We start from the raw sequence: 22,388 nt of genomic DNA on the forward strand, positions 1-22,388 counted from the left end.
AACGAAAATAAAAATAAAACTTCAACATCCTGTATCTTGGAAACGAAGCGTTTCCAGACATTTATTTATTTGGACAATTCATATTAGAATATTGTGAGGAATCACCTCCTGAAGTTTGTCAAAGTACTTTTGAATCACCCTGTATACAGGTGGAAATGATTTTCAGTGAAAGCAGATAACCCCATATTATTTCTCTTGATATTCTGCAGACCATATGTAGAAGTTTGAAATGAGTAGATACGAGCTCTAGAACCTCAACTTCGTTTAAAATTCCAACTCGCAGACTGGCTAATGTGTTTTTTTTACTTTTTATACCTCTAATATTCAAATATTTCTTCTACATTTTTTATAAATTCAGAAACACTCTTGGTGTCACACAACATATTTTTGATATGTCAGGGATGGTTTCACAAAAACTATAACGTCAATATTATAAGTTCACTTCAGAGATTTGTCACAATAGACAATAACAATTTTATTGACTTCTCTTCGCTTTCATACCCCGTAATTTATTAATTGTAGTTTTTCTGTACAACCTACATTAACATAAGTGGAATATAAAGAATAATAAAAGGAGAGTTATCATAAAAAACATGTATTTGTGATGTACTGTTTGGAACCTTTGGTGTAGTAATTAATATTAATGGAGTTTTTTCCCAACCAATACTCTTTCTTCATCAAAACAGTGTTGATACAACTTTTTTCTTGTTTTTTGTTATATATGCAAACTTCAAATAAAGGTATAAAAAAGGTATTAAAATTTTGGTGATAACAATTTTGAACTGTCTCTTTATCTCTGACACGCATGTGTTTCAAATTTCATTGATCTTTCATTCATGACTGCAAAATCTCATTAATTACAGAGAACAACTTGAAATTTTCTAAAAACTTTAATAATCCAATGATGAAAATACTTAATTCAAATCTCATGAAATTTCGATACTTATGAAAAATGTGGATATTCTCAATTGTTTGCTAGCTTATCTCGAGTCTCATTTAGATCAACTATTTTAAACTATTGGTGAAACAAAAAATTATACAGGTGCTATTTTATTAGAAGGCAAGTTATGTGTTTACTACGATATATGCCCAATATATGTCATTAAATAACTAGTTTGTTGTCAGTACCACAATTCAGAATGCAAAAACAGAGGATCTATATCATTCAAAATGGCTGATATGCAGGCAGGTTTCTTATTACAGACAATACATTTTTCGACTACATTGAATGTTTTCAAAAACCATTACTGTAAGATAATCAAGCACACCTCTTGGTGGATTTATACCAACGATTATGGACATACAGGATTGCTTACTTACATATATCGCCACGTTAAACAAGCGCCGAGCAGATGTGACGTAACACTGGTGACACTTTTAGTAGCTGCCATAAGACTGTGGCAGCTACTAAAAATTTTTGAGGATTATTTTCGGACAGTATTACATTGTTTTGGTATATTGTGATAAAATTTTTATTTAACTATACCAATTAGTTTTCTGAAACATTGAGTTTGTTATTGTGAAAGTCGTATTATTTGTGCTATTGGACATTTTTTAAACTGGTGTAACGAGTAGACGCCATATAAGACTCTGTTATTTTCTTCCGTTTTGAGGTTTGTTTTTTGCCATTGTGGAACTTTTTTTTGTTTTTTGAATATTTTTGAATTAAATTAGGGTAAAAAATTGTAAATATTCACGTTTTTGTAAGTAATAGCAATAATTGCCTAACCATTAAATAACCTTGTAATTTTTAGTTCAAATGTCTGGTCGTACTTCTGCAGTGTCAACTTGCAAAAGTGGTGTTACTGGTGTAATATTTCACTCTTTTCCTATTGCTAAGGATATGATTTCTACAACTTCACAAAAAGAATGGATTCGTCGCTGCAAAAGAGGGAATACATTCACTTTCAAAAATGTATTTGTTTGTTCTAAACATTTTACAGAAAATGATTATGAACGGGACCTCGAAAATGAATTGTTAGGTAAAAACTTATTCTATTAATTTATTGCTTAAATTAAATATGTTTTTTTAATAGGTTTTCCTTTGCGTCGTAAATTAAAAAAAAAACTACAAAAAGAGACGATTTTTCTTTGAATATTATTTTGAATTTTGCAAACTGAGAACAAGTATCAGAATGAAATATAATAACTTGAAGGCTGACGAAAATAGATCATTTAAAAAAAATTTAAACAATTATGATAATAGAAAAAAATCGAAAATTAAATAAAGTAATACATTAGTCCTGCATTCATGCAAAAAAATTAATCCAAATATATTTAGTAGATAAAGTAGTTCCTTTTTGCTCTAATATAGTAATATAATATATTAAATTATAGATTTATCAATTTCATCATTTATAGAACAAAGTTTAAGTTGAATTATTCTATCTAAATTTCTCATTTTCTTAATAAAAAATAAAAACCGTATCATCTATTTTCTGTCAGATAAATAAAAAAAGTGGTTACAATTATAAACAATTTTTACTTTGATTATTGAGAGTTTATTATAGAAGATGGAACAAAAAGTTATAAAAATTTTTTTTGATTATATTATTATCTAAAACAAAGTTCATTACAAAATTTTTGAGGTTACAGTTTTCACGAAAATAATAAAAAAATGATGAAACCTCTTACTTTTAAAAAGAGCTAAATAGCTCGCCCTATCGTCCACAAAAAAAAATTACTTAGTATTAATCCATTTATATTAAGTATTTAATCCTATATAAAAATAATATTTTAATAAGGGATTTACCTGAAATTTGCTTATTTTAATTTAAAAGTGCAGTACCGTGTCTAACAAAATCGCAAAAGTAAGCAATCCTGTATGTCCATAATCGTTGGGTTTATATAGGGTGGGCCATAGAAAACATAACATGGAGGTTTTGGGTACTAATCTTGCAAATCCTAAAAAACGCTCAGAAAGATCGATTTTTATTGGGAGGGGGACAGTCTTTCCCCATTTACGGCGTTGTCACTTCAACCCCGGAGTAGAGGGGAAGCTGGAGGTGGCCATTTTGAGCATATGCTAACATGAGAATAAAGTAAGTAATTTCAACTCTAAATTTGATATGGTTCGTCCAAATTAAAAAGAAATGTACACCGTTGTTTAGAGAATTCCAAGATCTTTCAAACGCTGTGCGATTCGCCCCCAGTTCCCTATTGAAATTCCAAGGGTTGTTCACCTCTCTGCTCCGGGGTTGAAGTGACGACGCTGTTAATAAGAAAAAAACTATACCCCTCCCACTAACAATCAACCTGTCTAAGCGTTTTTTCGAATTTGCAAGATTAGTACCCAAAACCGCCATGTCAAGTTGTCGATGGCCCACCCTGTATGTCACATCAAGAGCGAAGAAAAAACATTTCAAATGAAATTCTAATCCATCTTATTCAGTTCTTCTACAAAGTAGGATTTAGAGAATGCCTACCAGAAAACTGCTTCCTTGGGTATAAGCATGGCGGGTAATTATCTCTAGACTGGTTACTTCTCAGTGTAAGACAGATCGAACCAAGACAGAACTGCTCTTAGACCACTCCTATGTTGTAATGTAGGTGACAACTAGTTTCAAAAATAACTTTCAATAATTGACTATTGATAAATTACATGCTTACATGGCCCTTACTTTCTGTTAGGGGCGTTCTACTTACTAAGATTAATATTTCTAAGTAGAGCAATCTATAAAGAGGTTTATTGAAGATAATGAGGGAGAATTATCAGTTCAAAGTGAAATAAATGAGTACACTGTCTTACGACGAATAATTACCTCTAGAACTAAAGATCGTGCAGCAAGATACTACTAACAAAGAAAAGCTTTGAGTAATGTTATTTAGTCAGGCCGGCGTGGCCTTATTGATAGGGTATACGATGTTCAAAATATGAATTTGATTTCTTTGTCGAATATTTTCAAAGGTTCCACTTGAATTGATCCGCCTGTGTTCTGTTGTTCAATGGCACAACAATGATTTTACAATTCACAGCACCACGAACAAAGATGACGCCATAGAATAACCCACCACGGACTTATAAAGTCTTTGTTTATGGTAGTTTTTATAAAAAGATTACCAATGAATGTGCAAAAGATGAAATTATGGCTTAATGCGCCTCAACGGAAGCAACAGCCATTATAATAGAGAGAAAGATGAAATTATTAGGCATAACACATGAGGTTTCGTAACAGGAATGTAATAGTACATTTTATTTAAAGTTCATATGTCATTTTGGGTTCCTTTATTCTGATATCAAGGATGTTTCAAAACGTCAATTAGGGAGTAATTCAGAGAATATCCAAAAATTACTTGAGACTGTGTATGTAATACCTGGACTTTTTCAGGAAACTTGATGAAAATACTATTTTGGTGGGTACGAGGTGTAGGTATCTTAAAATTTTTGTGCCTATGCTCTCAATTAAAACATATGTGTTGTAAACTACTAGACGATAAAATATCAACCTTAACTCCTTTCTAATGGTTCTGGTAAACATAGATATTACATAAATGTTCGTGACCGCAATCGCCAGGAAAAGATTCTGCGCTCCAATTTAATATTCTCTCTCATGCAGCCTACTAATAACTCAACTTAGACTATAAACCAACGTGTATGGGGTTAATTATTTGATAGTAGTGCTTTATTTTTAAAGAAACTATATGCATGATGGAAAAATAGGGTAAATAAAAAACGGAAAAGGCAGATTTTATTTTATAGACGCACCTGAATTGTTCGTTAATTATTTGGATTTTTCATATTTGCCCGTTCCCCCGAAACATATTCTCAATACGTCACTGTATGATGGAGAAAAAAACCTTTGATGTTGGAATTTTGGAATATTAAGTTCTCTCAGATCCGTATCTGCATGATCAAAACTTCATCAGCACCACCTCTGATGGATATACAAAGGTAACAAAGAGAGTCAGTTTTTTTCGTGATATTTCCACTCGTAAACGAATCTCACACAACCTTTAGATATTTATCACATATGTGTAGTATAACAAAACCGTTTCTTAGAACCCCCAATCAACTTACATGAAGCTGCTTTTTGGTTTCTTCATCTAAAACTCCATCTTTTTTTTGTCTCTTCAAACTATTCTCTTTCGCACTGTCGACTTTCATCTTGCTTATCCTCTTGAGAGTGTCATTATCCTGTGAATGAGCACCACTATCACTCACTTTGTCAACATCTTTATTCGCGGGTTTTTTGTATCGAAACTTGTTGATCATGTTCGAAAGAAAGAGAACGCGGCAGAAAGACAGAGACGGTAGATTCGAGCATAACACGGACCTCCTCGCACAATGGTGAGAGGACGGAGACTGAACTCGGCTTAGAAGTAGAGAGAGGTCGAGAGAGAAGTCTAAGAAAGTGGGCATTTGCCATTTGTGTATACAGGTAAGAATATTCTCAGAGGTAGTGGATTACATAAACAAGGTGGTTTTTAGTAGAGGGCGTCGAAGTTGCTGACATCTGCAAGTTCCAAAAGAAATGATTCAGTTCAGCATTTGCATGAGAGTATAATGCTTAATAGTGTCAGTATAAATATAGTTTAAAAAACTAGAAAACACGCTTTTAAAGAACATCAAACAAAAAAGTCAAGAATATTTTTTTTAAATAAACTTGAAACAGTAACGAACGAAAAATACTAGTATAATACTAGAATTTTTCGTTCGTCATTGTTTTAAGCTTATTAAAAAAATATTTTTAACTTTTTAGTTCGATGTTCTTTAAAAGCGTGTTCTTTAGTTTTTTAAACTATATTTATTTTTCATTTCTTAGTGTCGTTTGCTATAAAAGCGTGTTTTGTAGTCTGTTTAAACTATATTTATTTTATCTAAATTTTGGGATCAATCTGCCGTATATTGTTTAGAAAAATGACCATTGACATTTTCCGATTACGGAGAGGGAGCCTGAAAATCAGCCACCAAGCTGATAAGGTAATGATATTGCAGATGTTATAGATGTGTATTTCCTTTTATATGCCGATGATCTAAAACTAGACTGCCTCGTTGAGAACACAGATGATTCTGTGAACCTCTCAGCAAACATAGGACGGGTTGTAGAATGGTGTTATCGAAATAACTTGTCGCTAAACCCGGATAAATGTAAGGTCACAGTATACTATATACAGTAATCCCACTTCGGGTGATTTTTGGTTTGAATTTTCTACACGCAGACCCAGGAGTTGCAGTCTCAGGTCTGCGCAAACGACGAGTTCAAGACAGGCACGCAACCAAATCGTTTAAACACTGCTCAACATAACAAATATTCATATGAACTGCTCAAAAAAATACAGTCGATGAAAACCATGTTGGGCACATAAGAAAATTGTACAAATGATAATTTTGCATTTGTGTAATATTCAAGTAACCCAGATCATTTCGACAATGATGAACTATGTTTCAAGTAGATTTTAAAAATTCATGGGATCGGATGTGACAAAATATATTTTCATTTCAACAAGAAAAAAGACAAGATGAAGAACGAGTTTTGTTATTCATGAACCATGGTACTGTGCAAGAGCTCTCTAGGAGGAATACCGAGTCCCTGTGTGTATACAACCGTGATAGCATGGTCTTCACTGATGAGGAACACTTCAAAACGTTTCGCAGTTGGGTCTTGTTCGAATCAGGCGAAGTCCCACTATTTGTCCTAGAGAGCTCTTGCAAAGTTGTTTCTCCAAAGTGAGAAGCTTTGCACTTATGTCTGAGGAGACTTGGATCAGTCGTAAGGTATTTTTGATAGTCAAATTCACATTATATAAGAAGTTGCTGACTAATAGGACATGTTTCATTTAGAATAACTGTTTTTAATCAACGCGGCAATTTTTCGGGGTTCATCAAACATCTACACAGATTCCAATATCAATTGTACGTTTTCCAATATATGTCAAGTTATTAGCTAAACAAGTAGTTGTTTTCTGCCAGAAAATATATATAGAGGTATAGTCAAATGCATTTAGGCTTGCCAGTGATTTTATTGTCCATTTTCACTTGGGTAAAAGCTGAAAACAGTAAATACATACAAAAAAAATTATTTTTGTATGATTGAACACTACACAATTACTTTTTTACTTCTTCAAGACCGAAATAGTACTACATAATTCAAAAAGAATAGGCTCTACAGATTCTTAAATCTTGAGTGATGAATTCGATTAGGAATATTTTTAATAATTGGCCCTTAATATAATCAAATCGGCAAACTCATCCGCCATCTTGAATTCTCAAATCAATAAATGCATATACTATATTTGGCCCCAAAGATCACTACAAAGAAATTTCGCATGGATTCGTACTATAATTCATGAATAACAAAACTCGTTCTTCATCTTGTCTTTTTTCTTGTTGAAATGAAAATATATTTCGTCACATCCGAATATGAACATCTGCCGATCCCATGAATTTTTAAAATCTACTTGAAACATAGTTTCATCATTTAATAGGCATATCGATAATGTTGTATCCTCCTACTGTCGTTTGTACGGATTAATTACACGTAACAGTAGTGATTTCAAAGAAACTTCGATCTTAAAAACTTTATTCTATGCTTTCATAAGAGCAAAGTTAGAATACGCGTCAGTTGTGTGGAGCCCCTTTTATCAATATCATATTGATATAATAGAAGCAATTCAACGACGGTTTTTAAAACTGCTAAGCCTAAAAACCGATGGCATTTATCCTACAAGAGGAAAAGTTTAATATTTGCATTCCTAGAATATGTTCCAGACACCCGAGTACTTTCTATATAAAAACATCTCGCACAAATGTTCTGGAGAATTCTCCGATCCATACCATGTGTAAAGTGACAAATTCTGTTAGCAATAATTTAGATATATTCAGTTGCAAATTGTCAAATATAAAATCCCACTTCCTAAAATAATTGTTTTGTCACCTATAATAAATATAAAATGTGTAGTATTTATAGTCACTTGTTTGTATTGTTTGTAGTGTTTGTAGACTTTACAGTCACTTGTTTGTGATGTATTTATTATTCTGTTATTTTCTGTTCTGTAATTGGGCTTATGGCCTGTAGAGTATTGTATTACAAATAAATAAATAAATAAGTTGAAGGTGTATTAAAAGTATTTGAAAAATATTGTTTGGGCAGATTTACTTTCAGAGGTGAATCTGGTGTTTGATATACAGGTAGATCATTTTATTTATTTTTCAGATATGAAAAAAATACAAACAAGAAATCTGTATTCTATAATATAAGGCACTACGAAACATTCACAAACTAATCAACATTGTTGTGCCATACGAAATGTGTTGAAGAATAATAAAAATTGTATTAATTTGTTTTCATGTTTGTCAATTATGTTTGATAATAAAAATAAGGTTTGCAGGATTTTGAGGAATCCATTATCAGGTATGATTTTCATGAACTTTTTTTACTAATGTCTTCGTATATTTGTATTCAAAATTAGTTTATTTATCTATTAGTTTTTAAATTAGGTTACCCTCAACTATGTAAATGAATTGAAGGACTGGTCAACTTCAACAACCGGTTAAAATAAAAGAGAGTGGAATAAATATAGTTTAAATAACTAAAAAACACGTTTATAATGAACATCGAACTAAAAAGGTATGAGAAAAGTGTTTTCATTAGTTTCCTCCCCACTTATCCTAAAATGATGATTAACAATTGAAATCGTCGCATAAATAGTCGAAGTAACCGGTATTGTGAATAGTTAAAGCTATCGGCGATAGTGATAGCTTTAACTATTAGGTGATAGTGATAGTGAAACAGAGAATATGGAAGAGGAATTATCAGAAGCTTTCGAAGAAAGTTGGTGAAGTGTTTTTGAAGCGATCAATTGTTTATATATGTGAGTAAGTAGTATTCAGAAGTATTTTTGATTATCACGATGTTATTAGAATCCGTAGTGTCCCACTCATATATATATATATATATATATATATATATATATATATATATATATATATATATATATATATATATATATATATATATATAAATCAAAATATGAAACAATTAGTGGACACAACACTCCAAAACTGGGGCAAACGGCGGACACGTGTATTGGCCTCATCAGCGCGGTGCAGCCAAGTGTGAAGATGGGAAACACTTGTTTGCCGAAATCAGGAAACAACACAAACGCACGGAGTCAACAACAGGAGCCAACCGCACATTTGTGGTTCAAGTTAGAAGACCTACAATTCCCAGGCTACATCTAACATGACCACGTAGGCAGTTATAGCTACCTGCTGCATCGCACTGATGAGGCCAATAGCCAGAAACACGTGTCCGCAGTTTGTCCCACTTTTGGAGTGTTGTGTCCACTAATTGTTTCATTTTTAATTTTTATACCATACCCACTCGATATATATATATATATATATATATATATATATATATATATATATATATATATATATATATATATTAGCTAGCTCCCTAACTATATTATTAAAGGGGACCTGTTGGAAAGTAGGTTGCACTATATCGTTTACTTGAAATATACTTTATATGACACCAAATTTTCAGAAACTTGTTCAGTAAATGGAATGCTAATGATTCATTAAGTGCGGTCTCCTAATCATTCCGTTTTCAAGGTATCAGCTCAAGTCTTTTACTTTCAAAGCTCTTTTAATAATCATAATGAAGTATGAGGTACCAAATTCAATTATGTTAATATCAAGGACTCAGTAAAATGATTTTCTTCATTAAAAGGAAGTAAGAAATGAAGTTGTGGAAATGTGTTTCTGAAAACTCCAACGATCATGTTATTCAGTTTTCCATAGTAGATACATTTTTAATTTTGAAAGATGAAAAGCTTCTATAGAAAATCTAAACAAATATAGAAACAGGTCATGAGTCTACTCTGACTAATTAATAGTTTAGTCTAATCAACAAGTTCAAAAACATGAAAAATAGAGATAGAGGTCCTAAAAATATGAGTGATAGCTCATTCGATTCGGAATCACCTCTAGAAAAATGTTTTCGAAGGATTTTGGTGCAGGTAAAAAATTGCAATTGTTATTACCAAAATGAGATAAAAAAATGGTAGGTATTTAGTTTTTCGTTAATAACTCAAAAAATATTAATATTTGAACAATTTTGAAAAAAAGCTCGTTAAAGAGGAGGAAATTTCCGATGAAAAAGTCCCGACTCCCGAAACTCCATCTCCATTATTTATAATTTTAATTTGACGTTGAAAATAGGGTTCCGCGCGGCTGTTACGGCATGCGTGCGCTGCCTCTAAAGAGAGTTTATCAAAAGAAATAATTTTTTTATAACATAAAATGTCATTCTAAAAATTTGAAAAAAAACTAGTATCTTCTTAACACTTGAATGAATCGATCCCGTAGAAAAAACAGCTTTATCACAATTTTTCAAAAAGTTATTCAATTGTTAACTAAAACATTTTTTTCTCAATCTCCGTTGGCATAAATATATATATATATATATATATATATATATATATATATATAAATATGCCCAAGTGTTTGTTTGGGGACATTTTGTTTCCACATCTGTGCATTTGGGGACATTTCGATTGTTTGAGGACTGTCCTCAAAGATTTTGTACACCCATCTGTTTGTTTGAGGACTCCGGCTATTTGGGGACATCAATTTTAATCATTTGAGGACACTGTTGAGTTATTTGGGGACTTCTTTGATATTTGGGGACACATTCTATTTTCTTCAGAAAAATATTGAAAATGCAAAAAGTCATGTTAATTCATTATATAGTATAGTATAGTAAATTAATACGAAACTTGCGCTGAAGTGAATATTACAGAAGGTTTTTTTCTTCAATATCTTAAATAAGGGTAAAAGTTGGAATCTTTCCGGTTATGTTGTCCTACTGAAAACCGATTCTCAGATTCTTATTTTTAACTGCAATATATTTTGAGGACTTTTGTCCGACATCATGTCTCGTGAGACAATTATCAAGTTACGTGCTTGAACTACCTATAAAGATTAGTGTATATACAAATGATTTGAAAACAAAACTGCTTTCTCTACTCAGAAGTAGATAGCGCATATAAACAGTTGATTGATATTTAACATCTCAAACCACATTCTCTTTCATTTCATTTAATTTATTCCAGTTACCTCAGTACAGTGTTGATGCCAGGGGGTGGGGGTTAAAGAAAAAAATCTATTCCGGTTCAACTTCGCTGCTCGTTGCTGCACTAAAAACTTTGTATAATGAAATTCTGTTTTGATTTTGTCGTCGAGTTATCTGTTTTGACCTACTATTCTTTTTCATGCAATTCTGGCAACTATGGCTCAGCACATTACAGAAAAAGAAGAATAAGATTTTTTACCTTTATTCTAAAATCGGATGAAAAAATATGGAATTTGTACATGGTAAATCAAGGGGCCGCTTAAAATGTAATTTCACTTCTGTTCACTTCTGTAGGGTGTTTTATAGTTGGTGCTATTTGCAGAGTCAGAACAGGTAGGTACTTTTTGGAAAAGGAGTATAAAAGTACATTGTGGAAAAGCATACCTTATTGCTCTAATTTGATTATTGACAAGAAAAATGCGATGTGACACCTCGGTCAGGTTTATAGAAACTGAAACAAAGCAGCAGAATGAAATTCGACACATTTTTCTACTTCACAGTAGGAAAAGATCATACAAAATAATTTTCGATACATTTCTTACAGATATAGGAAATATCGATACTTTTATGATTGATTAGTAAATTATTATTTTCAATAAAACAAATATGCAGTTTACATGAATAATATCTACCCAGCAGGTAGCTAATATTGATTTATGTTCCAGGAAATAAAGTAGGTATTTGTCAGAAAAGTATTAGTATGAGTATTAAAACACAATGAACATAAAAAAAAGGAGGATAGCATTTGTTAGTTGCCCTATTTATGGCCGACTCTCCAAACTAGTGATTCGTTTTTAGTGGGTTTGAAACGATGAAATATGATAGAATTAAATTTTTGGTAAAGGCGACAAAATCATTGTTCTTTCGGTTCTATTGAATGTGAAATCACAATTTTTCTGAAGAAAAGAAAATTGAAACTTTCTTTGTTTTTTACCACTTATTTATAACTAACGTTACTGCAGTTTCGTCCTATAAGGACATTTTCGAACTTATACATTAAACTCATGTATAAGTAATGTATAAGTTTGTTCTACAGCGCCATCTAGTGGCAAGTTACAGAAAAATTGATAGCCTAAAAACCTTTTCTATGAAAAATTACTTATACATGTCAAGTTTCATCACGATCGGTTGAGTGATGTAGAAGTTTATCACTTACCAACCAACCAACCAACTAACATCCATTTTTATATATTAGATTACCAGGCAAATAAACACGAGCGTTTCTATTGTAAACAAAGTATTTTTTGCGTTAAGCGGGATAAACGATAGTTTCGCCATCTATTTCAGTTTTCTTCCACGATGTCCTCTAATATCTATTCCTCCTGATTGCACCTTTGTATAATAGATGGTGCAAAGACGCATAGCGAAATCTGTCATAACGATATCATTGTTAAGCTGATAGGGAATCATAATACCTTTGTATTTAGTCTATATACAAAGATAATACTGAATACTGAAATAATATGGTGCAGAGATAATAATAGTGAATGTAATAATGAACGTAATACATATTACAAACAATAAATGAATGAATAAATAATAAAGACATTTATAATATGGACACAGTAACAATTAGGTAGGTAGCAGGTACCCACTATGTAACAATTTATTTCACATGAATGTAATCTACGAGATCATTAGTATTAACCTCGGAGTAATAATAAGACATAGAGTTGCCATGCCTAGACCAATACAATACATGTATTTGTAACGGGTATCCGACTATCCTTTTCTGTACAACTTATGGGCGAGGGGGTTGGCAGGAAATGAGAGGTTATGGAGAGTTTGTTTACATTCGAAGTAAGTTGGACCATAAGACAGTGGCGGTTGGTTTAGTTGATAATCGCAGGGATATTATATATTTATAAAATAAATTATTTCAGGTGGAAATGTATTGTGTTCAAATAGTTCCTACAGGAAATCTGATTTATCATTAATGATTACGGAAATGGGGCCAGATTTTCTACCACTTACTAGAGTTTTATTTATGTATGGATTTATAATAAAGCGCTTGGTTTACTGGGTTAAAATAAAATTATTTCAAATGAACAAATCCATAACAATGATGAATGTTAAATTTAAAAGTAATGAATGAATCAGATGAAGAAATTTGTGATTTATTCTCAGATTTGATGAACAAGCGGTACGGTTTGTTAGGTCCGATACAAAGAATATTCGATTAGAAATCATGAATATTTATAATTAGGATTGAGGTTTGATATTATGTGATTTCATTCAAAATTGGTATCTGGTGGTTTTTGTGGACCGACATTATGAAAGGGGATATTTTTGATGTTTTCAATGTCTTTTCAACGCATCGACTGCTGGGACAGTTGATACGTTGACAGTCGCGACAATGATCCTTTCATATTGACATATCAAAATATATAACATATACAGAAAATAGTATAACATATACAGAATATACAGAAAAATCAGGATTATCCAAGCTCTAATTCTGATTACCAGTGTTCAAGTTGTGGAAATAGAAAGCGCCTCCATTTATTTTTCTAATATAAGATTGATTTGTTGAGAAGTTAGTTTTATTTTGGAAATTTAATATTTGATATATCTATTATTCAATAAATGGTGTTGAAAGTGGGTTCAACAAATTGTTATTATACTGAAAATTACCATAAAAGTTTCATAAGCTGATTCGTTCCAAAACCCAACAAAAATATAGTCTACTGGTTCATTTTTATTACCATCAAATCAATCAAATGTGGTTGTGGTGAGAATTGGTGGATTCATCAAATGTCATTTTCAATAAAATCAACAATGTTTCAATCGAAATTAAAAGAACGCTTTTGTGTATTGTTGCTGTTTCCATAAAAACTATTTACTAAAAGGAAAAAAATATTGTTTAAAATGAAAATTTTTTGCAGTACTTTTGCTAATGAAACATTATGGTTCTTCTTCTAGCTCTTTCAATTTATCAATTTCATCAGAGGATAAACCTAAGCTAACTAAAATTCAATTCACCAATCTCTCCAGCTGGCGGAAATATCATGATTTGGTGTATCGAGTTTTTTGATATAAAAATGAATATTGTCGAATACACCACTGTTCCACCATAACACATTAGTGAAAATAAAAATGTACCCTATTATTTTTAACATACCAAAAAGATACCAATGTTCGAATGGTACTTAACTGTTGATACTTGTACTGACATCTGACATCGCCCTTTGATAGTCAGGGTAAGTACTAAAAATTATAGGTAACACGAAAATGCCACTTCTGAGATTCTATAGGCTTCGTATTCTTTGGCATTGAAGAAAAAACATTGACAGAGAAGTTATCTTTTCAAAATATGCATTTTTTTGTAATGTGAAAAATAAAGAAAAATCAATATGTTATTTCAATGAATCAATTCAACTCATAATCATATTAAATCTGAATACAAATCGCAATAAACAGGAAATAAAAATTTTCACTACGAAACACGCTTCGTTGTGTTAACCGTTTTTAGGGTTAAACAATTTTTTTCGTCAATAAAGAAACTTAAAATTACATTGACAAGCGACAGAATGTTATTGTCAAAATTCTCATCAGTCCCCACATCGTCTTGATAATTTATTTCCATTTGAGCGATGTAATTTATCGATGAATACCTACTATCGAAAATAAGGAATAGTTTGTTGAATACGCGTTATTATGGGATGGAAATCAGAGTTATGCTAACAGTTTATTCATGTAAACAAAAAATGTATACTTAATATTACAAAAAATTTCACAATTACCATGGAATTGAAAATAAACTGTGCAGGTCGGCAGAAATTTTTGCAGTCGTGTCTCTCAGACATGAATCTCGACCAGAAAAATTTTCCAAACCCATCCAAAAATTTCACAATTCTCAAAAAATTGAAAATACATTTTGCATACTCTTTGAGTATGAGAAATGTTCACAATTCTCATAAAATTGAAAATAAACCTTGCAGGTCGGCAGAAATTCTTGCAGGTTGCATCTCCCAAATACAATTCTCGACCAAGTTAATCACATTCGATAAAAAAAAATTCCAATCCGCACCCTTCGTGTATAAAAAATTTCATTAAATTGAAAATGATCTCAAATAGATCAATCATTTTAAAGTAATGAACTCCATATCTTATCCTCTGGCCTCTAGCTACCTATACAAAAATTTCACTTTTTGGGAAATAAAAATTAATCTCTCCTAAAAATGTAACCCCTCACATTTCTAATAAATTATCTTCTCATCGTGGTGTCTGAGAAAAGTGCTTGTTTCAAACAGTTTATGATACGGCATACAAAAAATACATCTAATCACAAACAGTATTTGAAATTATGATGAAGCGGGTGTCAGTATTGAAGCTAGGACACCAGAACCGAAAAGTAAACGTTAGTCTTGCAACAGTTTGCCGTGGGGACGTGGAGACCTTTGTTATTTTAGATAAACACGGTTTGGGTTGGATTCCATAGATGTCACCTTCGTAACCGGGGATGTCCATGCATACTTATAAAGGATAAGTCAGATTCCAAAGGGTACTTAATAATTAGGTTATTCTGAAGTCATCCTGGAAGACTTTGAAATTAAATAAGACAAATTACATAAAACACTAAAATACAAGATTGAAAATTCATTCAAAAAAATGAAAAGTAACTGATTGAGAACTCAACTTATATGACGTGGAATTAACCAAAAAAAATAATGAATTCTTATGCAATAAACAAGCCAATGATATTGTTGAAACATTTCAAAATAGGTAATTACTTGTAAATGTTTCAAATCTTATATTTACGGAATATTACACTCAATCTGCAGGTTAATCAAGGTTTATTTTCAATTTTATGAGAATTGTGAAAATTTTCTATACTCGAAGGGTGAGGGTCGGGATATTTGGAAGACTCGACCTGTAGTAATTTCCGCTAAACTGCAAGGTTTATTTTCATAGTCAAAGGGTGGGGGTTGAAACTTTTTTTGCCTAAAATGATCAACCTGGTCGAGATTTATGTCTGGGAGGCCCGACCTGCAAGCATTTCTGCCGACCAGCAAAATGTATTTTCAATTTTTTTAGAATTGTAAAATTTTTGGGTGTGGATTGAAAATGTATTTGTCAAAAATGAATAATCTGGTCGAGATTCATAACTGGGTGACCAGACCTGCGAACAGTATTTTCAATTTTTGAGTAATGTGAAATTTTTGAGTGGGGGTTGGAAAATGTTTCTGTCGAAAATGAATAACCTGGTCGATTTTCTTATTTGTAAGACCCGACCTGCATAATGAATTTCAATTTTTTGAGAATTGTGAATTTTTTTCGAGGGGGTTGGTTGGACAGTTTTTCTGTCGAAAATGATTTACCTGGTCTGGATTAATGTCTGGGAGACCCGACCTGCATGAATTTATGCTGACCAGAAAAATGTATTTTAGATTTTTTTTTAGAATTGTGAAATTTTTGGGTGTGGGTTAGGAAATTATTCTGTCGATAATGATTAACATAGTCGAAATTCATGTTTGGAAGACCCCACCTGCAAGAATTTTTGTCTTTCTACAAGATTACGTTCACGTTTACTGAGAACAATTTGGTGACTTGCCTCGACGAGCGTTTCGCTAATCAGTAGATGACTAAAATTCCGGGTTTTGTCATCTCCTGGTGACTCAGAGTTTTAGTCATCTTTGGATGATGCAAACTTGGTTAGCGAAAGGCGAGTTTCAGTTCTCTCCTAATAATACTGACTTGGTTAGCGAAACGCGCTTCGAGACAAGCACTTTGGTTGTAATTATTTTACGCCAGAGGTTCCAATTCTACCTATTGATTTAATATTTTTCAACGTTAAAAAACTGCCAAAAACGGCGAATCATCTGAAGATGTCCCATCACTCTCATCAGTACTGTCAAAATGAAGAGCTTATCTGACAACGCTCATTTACTGAAATGCATGAAAAACCGTAGTTGTCTTTAGACATTTGATACTTTGTTTTCCGTGTTCTGTGATTCCAATATGTGGTTCCGTTATATTTTTGTTTTTGATGGTGTGTAATGGTAGCAAGCTATTGCAGGTAGGAAATTGATTAATTTCAAGTTTCAATATTCAAATCATAGTGAAAACGTATATTAAGTTATAAATCTTACATTTCTTTAGAAAATACTATAATTTATTCACTTCATTGCAACCTCTGGAATATTGGAAGAGGTGAATATACATGATTTTTATTTATTTGGTTGCTAATATGAGAATACAATACAATTTTTTTTAATGTCTGGATTTATCATATCATAGTTAACCAGATATGTACTAAGAGTACCAACATTGTGTAACATTGTTTTCCCAAAAATTATTTTTATTCAAAGTTATATTCCAAATAATTACTGGATGTGCCCAGTTTTAATATACCTTTTCATATATTTCACTACTTTCTCTAAACGTTTTCTATTATCACTGAATTTCAATGTAATGAGTTCATAAAATCCCATACTTTTATAGGAAACCCATACTAAATTTTTCTAGACGATATTTTGATACTTTTAGTTGGTACAACATATAAAATGAAATCATCCACAAATCTGATAATAATCTCAATATTTAAATATTTTGGTGTAACCAATAAAAATGTATAGAATACAAAAATTACAATTGGGAAGCATCGCAGTGTGTCACGCTTTTCATGAATCCATTCCTATCTTAGTTACTGAAACTGCAATATTTTTCAACATTTGAAACCTGTGAACTTTTCAACCAGAGAATGAAATAATTCATTGAAGTGTTCTTTTAAGGGAGAAAAAAACAACCCTTGACACTATTAAAAATACTCCAGTATTATTTCAGGGTAGAAGACACAATGAAAAGAGCAGAATCATTCGTAATGGTTGAGGACCAGCCAGCATTAATGATAAAACTACTCAGCACATACAATGTTACATAATGTTGATACTCTCGGTAAATGTGGTTACCTGTGAGACCATGAATCAAGACAGTAATAAAAATATTTGCATTGTATCTTTCTCATATTAGCTACCAAAGAAATGAAAATCTTTTATTACCCACCTGTTGAGTAAATCCTTCATATTGATTTTAGTAGTATCCATGAAGTGGATAAATTATAGTATTTTCTAAAGAAATAAAAGAGTAATAAATTAATATCCGTTTCAATTATGATCTGAATATTAAAACTTGAAATCAATTGATTTCCTACCTGTAATAATTTGCTACAATAAGCATAGCATCACAGACAACAATATACCGGAACCCTAGAATCGGAATCGCAGAACACGGAACAGTTGTCTAAAGACAACTACGGCCTTTCATGCATTTCAGTAGATGAGCGTTGTCAGATAAGCTCTTCATTTCAACAGTAGGTACTGATAGAATGATGGGACATCTTCATATGATTCGCCGTTTTTGCCAGTTTTTTTTTACATTAAAAAATATTGAATTAATAGGCAGAATTGGAACCTCTGGTGTAAAATAATTACAACTATAGCACTTGTTTCTACGGCCGTTTCGCTAACCAACTTGGTATTATGAGGGAGTGATTAAAACTTGTGTGTTGCTAACCAAGTTAGCATCATCAAGAAATGAGTTAAACATCATTAGGAGATTATCAGAACCTGCAGTTTTGGCTATCTCCTGATGATGTTGACTTAATTAGCGAGACACGCGTCGAAACAAGTGCTCTAATTCTGATTGCTGTTTACTTTGCGAATCAAAATATTTTTTGTAATATGGAGTGTTGATTTTTTATTTACATGAATAAACTGTAAGAATAACTGATTTTCATCCAATAATAACGCGTCTTTACGAAATTTTCCTTTTTTTTTCGATGCACTGCATCTCCTAAATCGAAATAAATTATCAAGAAGATATGAGGACTATTGAGAATTTGGACACTAATAGCATTTTGTCGCTTGTCAATGCATGCAATTTTAGATTTTTTTAATAACATTCATTGACGGCAAAAATTGTTCAACCCTACAAACGGTTTACACTACGCAGCGTATGATTTTTGTATATATGTTACTATTTTAATATGACCATATGAAGATACTATTTTCGAAAGACGGCACTAATGTCAACATATATACTTGATTAAGATTAAAAAAAGGAAGTTAGATATTTGCTAATACCAGAATAGAAAAATTTTATGTAATAACCAAACTGAAATAATTCAAATGATACATAATTAGCTATTAGCTTATTCCGTCTAGAAATCAAACAAACCTCATAAGTTTGAAGGTGATTGACAATGTTTCGTGATGAATTTCACTAGTTCGGACTTCCATTGTCTACTATATAAAATGATTTGAAATCCCTGAAACAAGTAAAAAAGAATAATTGAATAAATAAAAATTAAAGGAATGCAGTCATCGGGTGATGACTGTCAGTCATCACCCGAAGACGATTGTAGATACCAACAATCGAAACGTCGTGAACTGACGTGACTTGGAATCTCTACACTTTATTTTTTTATTATTTTCTTTTTGCATTCCTTTAATTTTTATTTATTCAATTATTATATTTTTACTTGTAGGTTATTTCACTATCATTTCATTTCAGGTTTATTGTTGCTTAATATAATTGTTATTTTCAACTATTCTTTTTTAATTATTCTTTTTTACTTGTTTCAGGGATTTCAAATCATTTTATATAGTAGACAATGGAATTCCGAACTAGTGAAACCTCATAAGACCTGGTCAATCCTTCTTTTATTTTTTAATCTTTGCTTCTGTTCACGCAAGACTCAACTTTTTAGGGTTGTCTTTTCTATGGAAATGACAGCTGGTTGACAGAGAAACCTATTTCAACCAGATTCCATAACTAATTGTGGCGTAGAGGTGGTAGTGCAGACAGTCTAGTCAAAGTACATTTTGCATCATTACATGGCTGATGGGACTGCAAACTATGATGATGCTCTCTAGATGACACGGGAAGATATTACTATAGCCCACACAAAACACAAGGCTAATAACCCTAGCAGTCAAATGCGTTGACACTGAAAAAATTATTTGTATGTTTTGTGGTTACCGTTAAACCAGAAATGGTTATTGGTTCTGGTTGACATATTATTCCGACAGAATGATCAAAACTCACAAATTTTTTATAGAAGGTGTAGGTACTAAATATGGCGGCTTGAACAACATATACTCTCATTAAAACACTGTGAAGCACCCTATAAAGTATTCCGACGATGGGGTTGATTCAAAATTAACTTAGGTATATTTTCCTATTACTTCCTATTACAGCACCATGAATTACTAGCTTCTGATCTATAATCCGACAACACCGCTTATGATACATACTTCTCTTACATGCTTCATTACTACCTAGTCACATACCTAGTATAAGTTTACTGTACGTTTGTGATACTTAAGTTTTATACAACTGAATCAATTTCTATTATGAATACATTCATCATATTCTCAAAAAAGCTTGTAATACATAAAAATACTAATTATTCAATTTTTCATGCAATTTCATGACATTTTGTGAAATAATTTATTTGCCAGCTGAGGTCATCTGTTTAAAACTAATGTGTCATCATCAGAATTTTGGACTGAAAGAGTTACTTCACGACCTTCAATTGTTAGTACTAATAATCTCGTAGATTACCTTCATGTCGTGAACCAACTTGTTACATCGTGGGTACCTACCTACCTCATTACTACCGTGTCCATTTTATAAATATCTTTATTGTTTGTGATGTATAATGTGTATTATAGTCACAATTATATTCACTATTATCCTAGTACACATTATTTAAGTATTATGATTCCTTCTCAACTTTACAATGATATCTTTATTATAGATTTCGCTAAGTGTCGTTTCACCATCTATTATACAGAGCTGCAATCAGGAGGAATGCAGCCACTAGAGGTACCACTAGAGGGCGTCGTTAAAGAAAGCTGTACTAGATGGCATTAATTCTACTCATGCAAAAAATACTGAATTTAATTCCAGTTTCAATTTCCATACTCATCATATTTTTTCTAATTATTTTGCTATATTTTCAAATTCATTATTTCATTGAAGTCTTAGATCCGAATAGAAATCGACATTCGCTATCGGTTCACCGAATAAAATTTACTTTTTATAAAACTTTACACATAGACTAAGACAACTGTCGTATATTGTCTATTAAAATATGTTAAAGGTTTTTTTAGTTAAACATTTTTGTATCTATTTTTTTTCATCCTTCGCCTACTTGTTTACCGGAAAAAACCTTTCAAGATGAAAAATTCATATCGTAGAGAATTTTCCTGTATGGTATTGCCTACCCGTTTTTGTTTAAGACCATATCAAGCAAAGCAGGTGAATGCACTCATATCACAGATTGAATACTTAATCTGTGCCCACATGTTTACCAATCAAAATATATATCAAAATAAAAAATAACCGTTCAAGAAATGACCACTGCCAGTCTTTAAAGTTGAAAAATCAAAGTTAAGGTGTGTGAGAGAGAATTTCGTATGTCATATCAAATGTATTGAAAAATAACGGGTTCGTTGAATGAAATAGATAAACTTATACCTATATTCAAATATAAATACTGGGGAAAAGTTTTTAAGTGATTCAAGTGAATCTACAGTAGATTTTAACGAGGAATCATGCAACAAGTGTGTTGAAGCTGACTTTTCAGGGGCTAGTTGGAAAGTGGGGCCAGTTTATAGATAAAAAGCAATCTATTTTCAGTGATACACTTAGAAAGTGTTAATGTAAGATGTTTTTGGCATGTAATTAGAAAGTACAACTTATTCAAAATCATATATTCCTATCTATGAATTATTCTATTTAATGTCACAATATTAGCTGTGCTCGATAAAGGTGCGGCAACTTTGACATACTTGTCTATTACCATTGATTACTGGATTAATATGGACATCCAAATGCGCTTGTTTGTTTATACCGGTATAAACTTGTGCGGTATAAGCTTATACCGGTATAAGCCTACAATGTCCTCAAACAAACACTTGGGCAGATTTATATATATATATATATATATATATATATATATACTTCATACGATCCTGCGATAAAAGTTCATAAAAATCTCTTAATTTGTTAATTATGATTTTTAATAACTATTGCAAAATGAAATATCTAAAAATTGTTGATAAATTTTTTTTTCAATTGATATTCAGCTATGTCCGTTTTCACATTAAACAATGGCAGTTATCAACATAGGATATGAATTTTTTGCGTAATTTGTTTATTATATTGTTTTAAACACTTCAAATTTCAAATTTTAGGGGTGTGTTTCCATTAAATATGGGTCACACTGTATATCAAAAGGGCTCCACGAAGTTCAAAATTTATAGGTCAATTATTTATACCTTTTATCCCATTATTTAT

The 22,388-nt window shown here is 31.7% G+C and overlaps 1 protein-coding gene across 5 annotated transcripts in view; it reads right to left on the bottom strand.

The window, feature by feature from the left end:
- ec (ubiquitin specific peptidase echinus) overlaps positions 1-22,388 on the bottom strand; it is a 348,513-nt gene that overhangs the window by 51,620 nt on the left and 274,505 nt on the right. Inside the window, exon 1 of one of the 5 annotated variants that reach the window (XM_074179493.1) lies at positions 5,018-5,312. The exons of the other annotated variants lie outside the window; for them this stretch is intronic. Within the exon in view, the coding sequence (XP_074035594.1) occupies positions 5,018-5,212 (195 nt within the window). The 5' untranslated portion in view covers positions 5,213-5,312. Of the gene's footprint in view, positions 1-5,017; positions 5,313-22,388 lie in introns of those variants that run through there. 5 annotated transcript variants of the gene reach the window in all.

This window comes from Leptinotarsa decemlineata, unplaced genomic scaffold (assembly GCF_025532065.1).
Source record: "Leptinotarsa decemlineata unplaced genomic scaffold, Ldec_3_MD MMD2_P_RNA_scaffold_14, whole genome shotgun sequence".
In the NCBI taxonomy this organism is placed as follows: domain Eukaryota; kingdom Metazoa; phylum Arthropoda; class Insecta; order Coleoptera; family Chrysomelidae; genus Leptinotarsa; species Leptinotarsa decemlineata.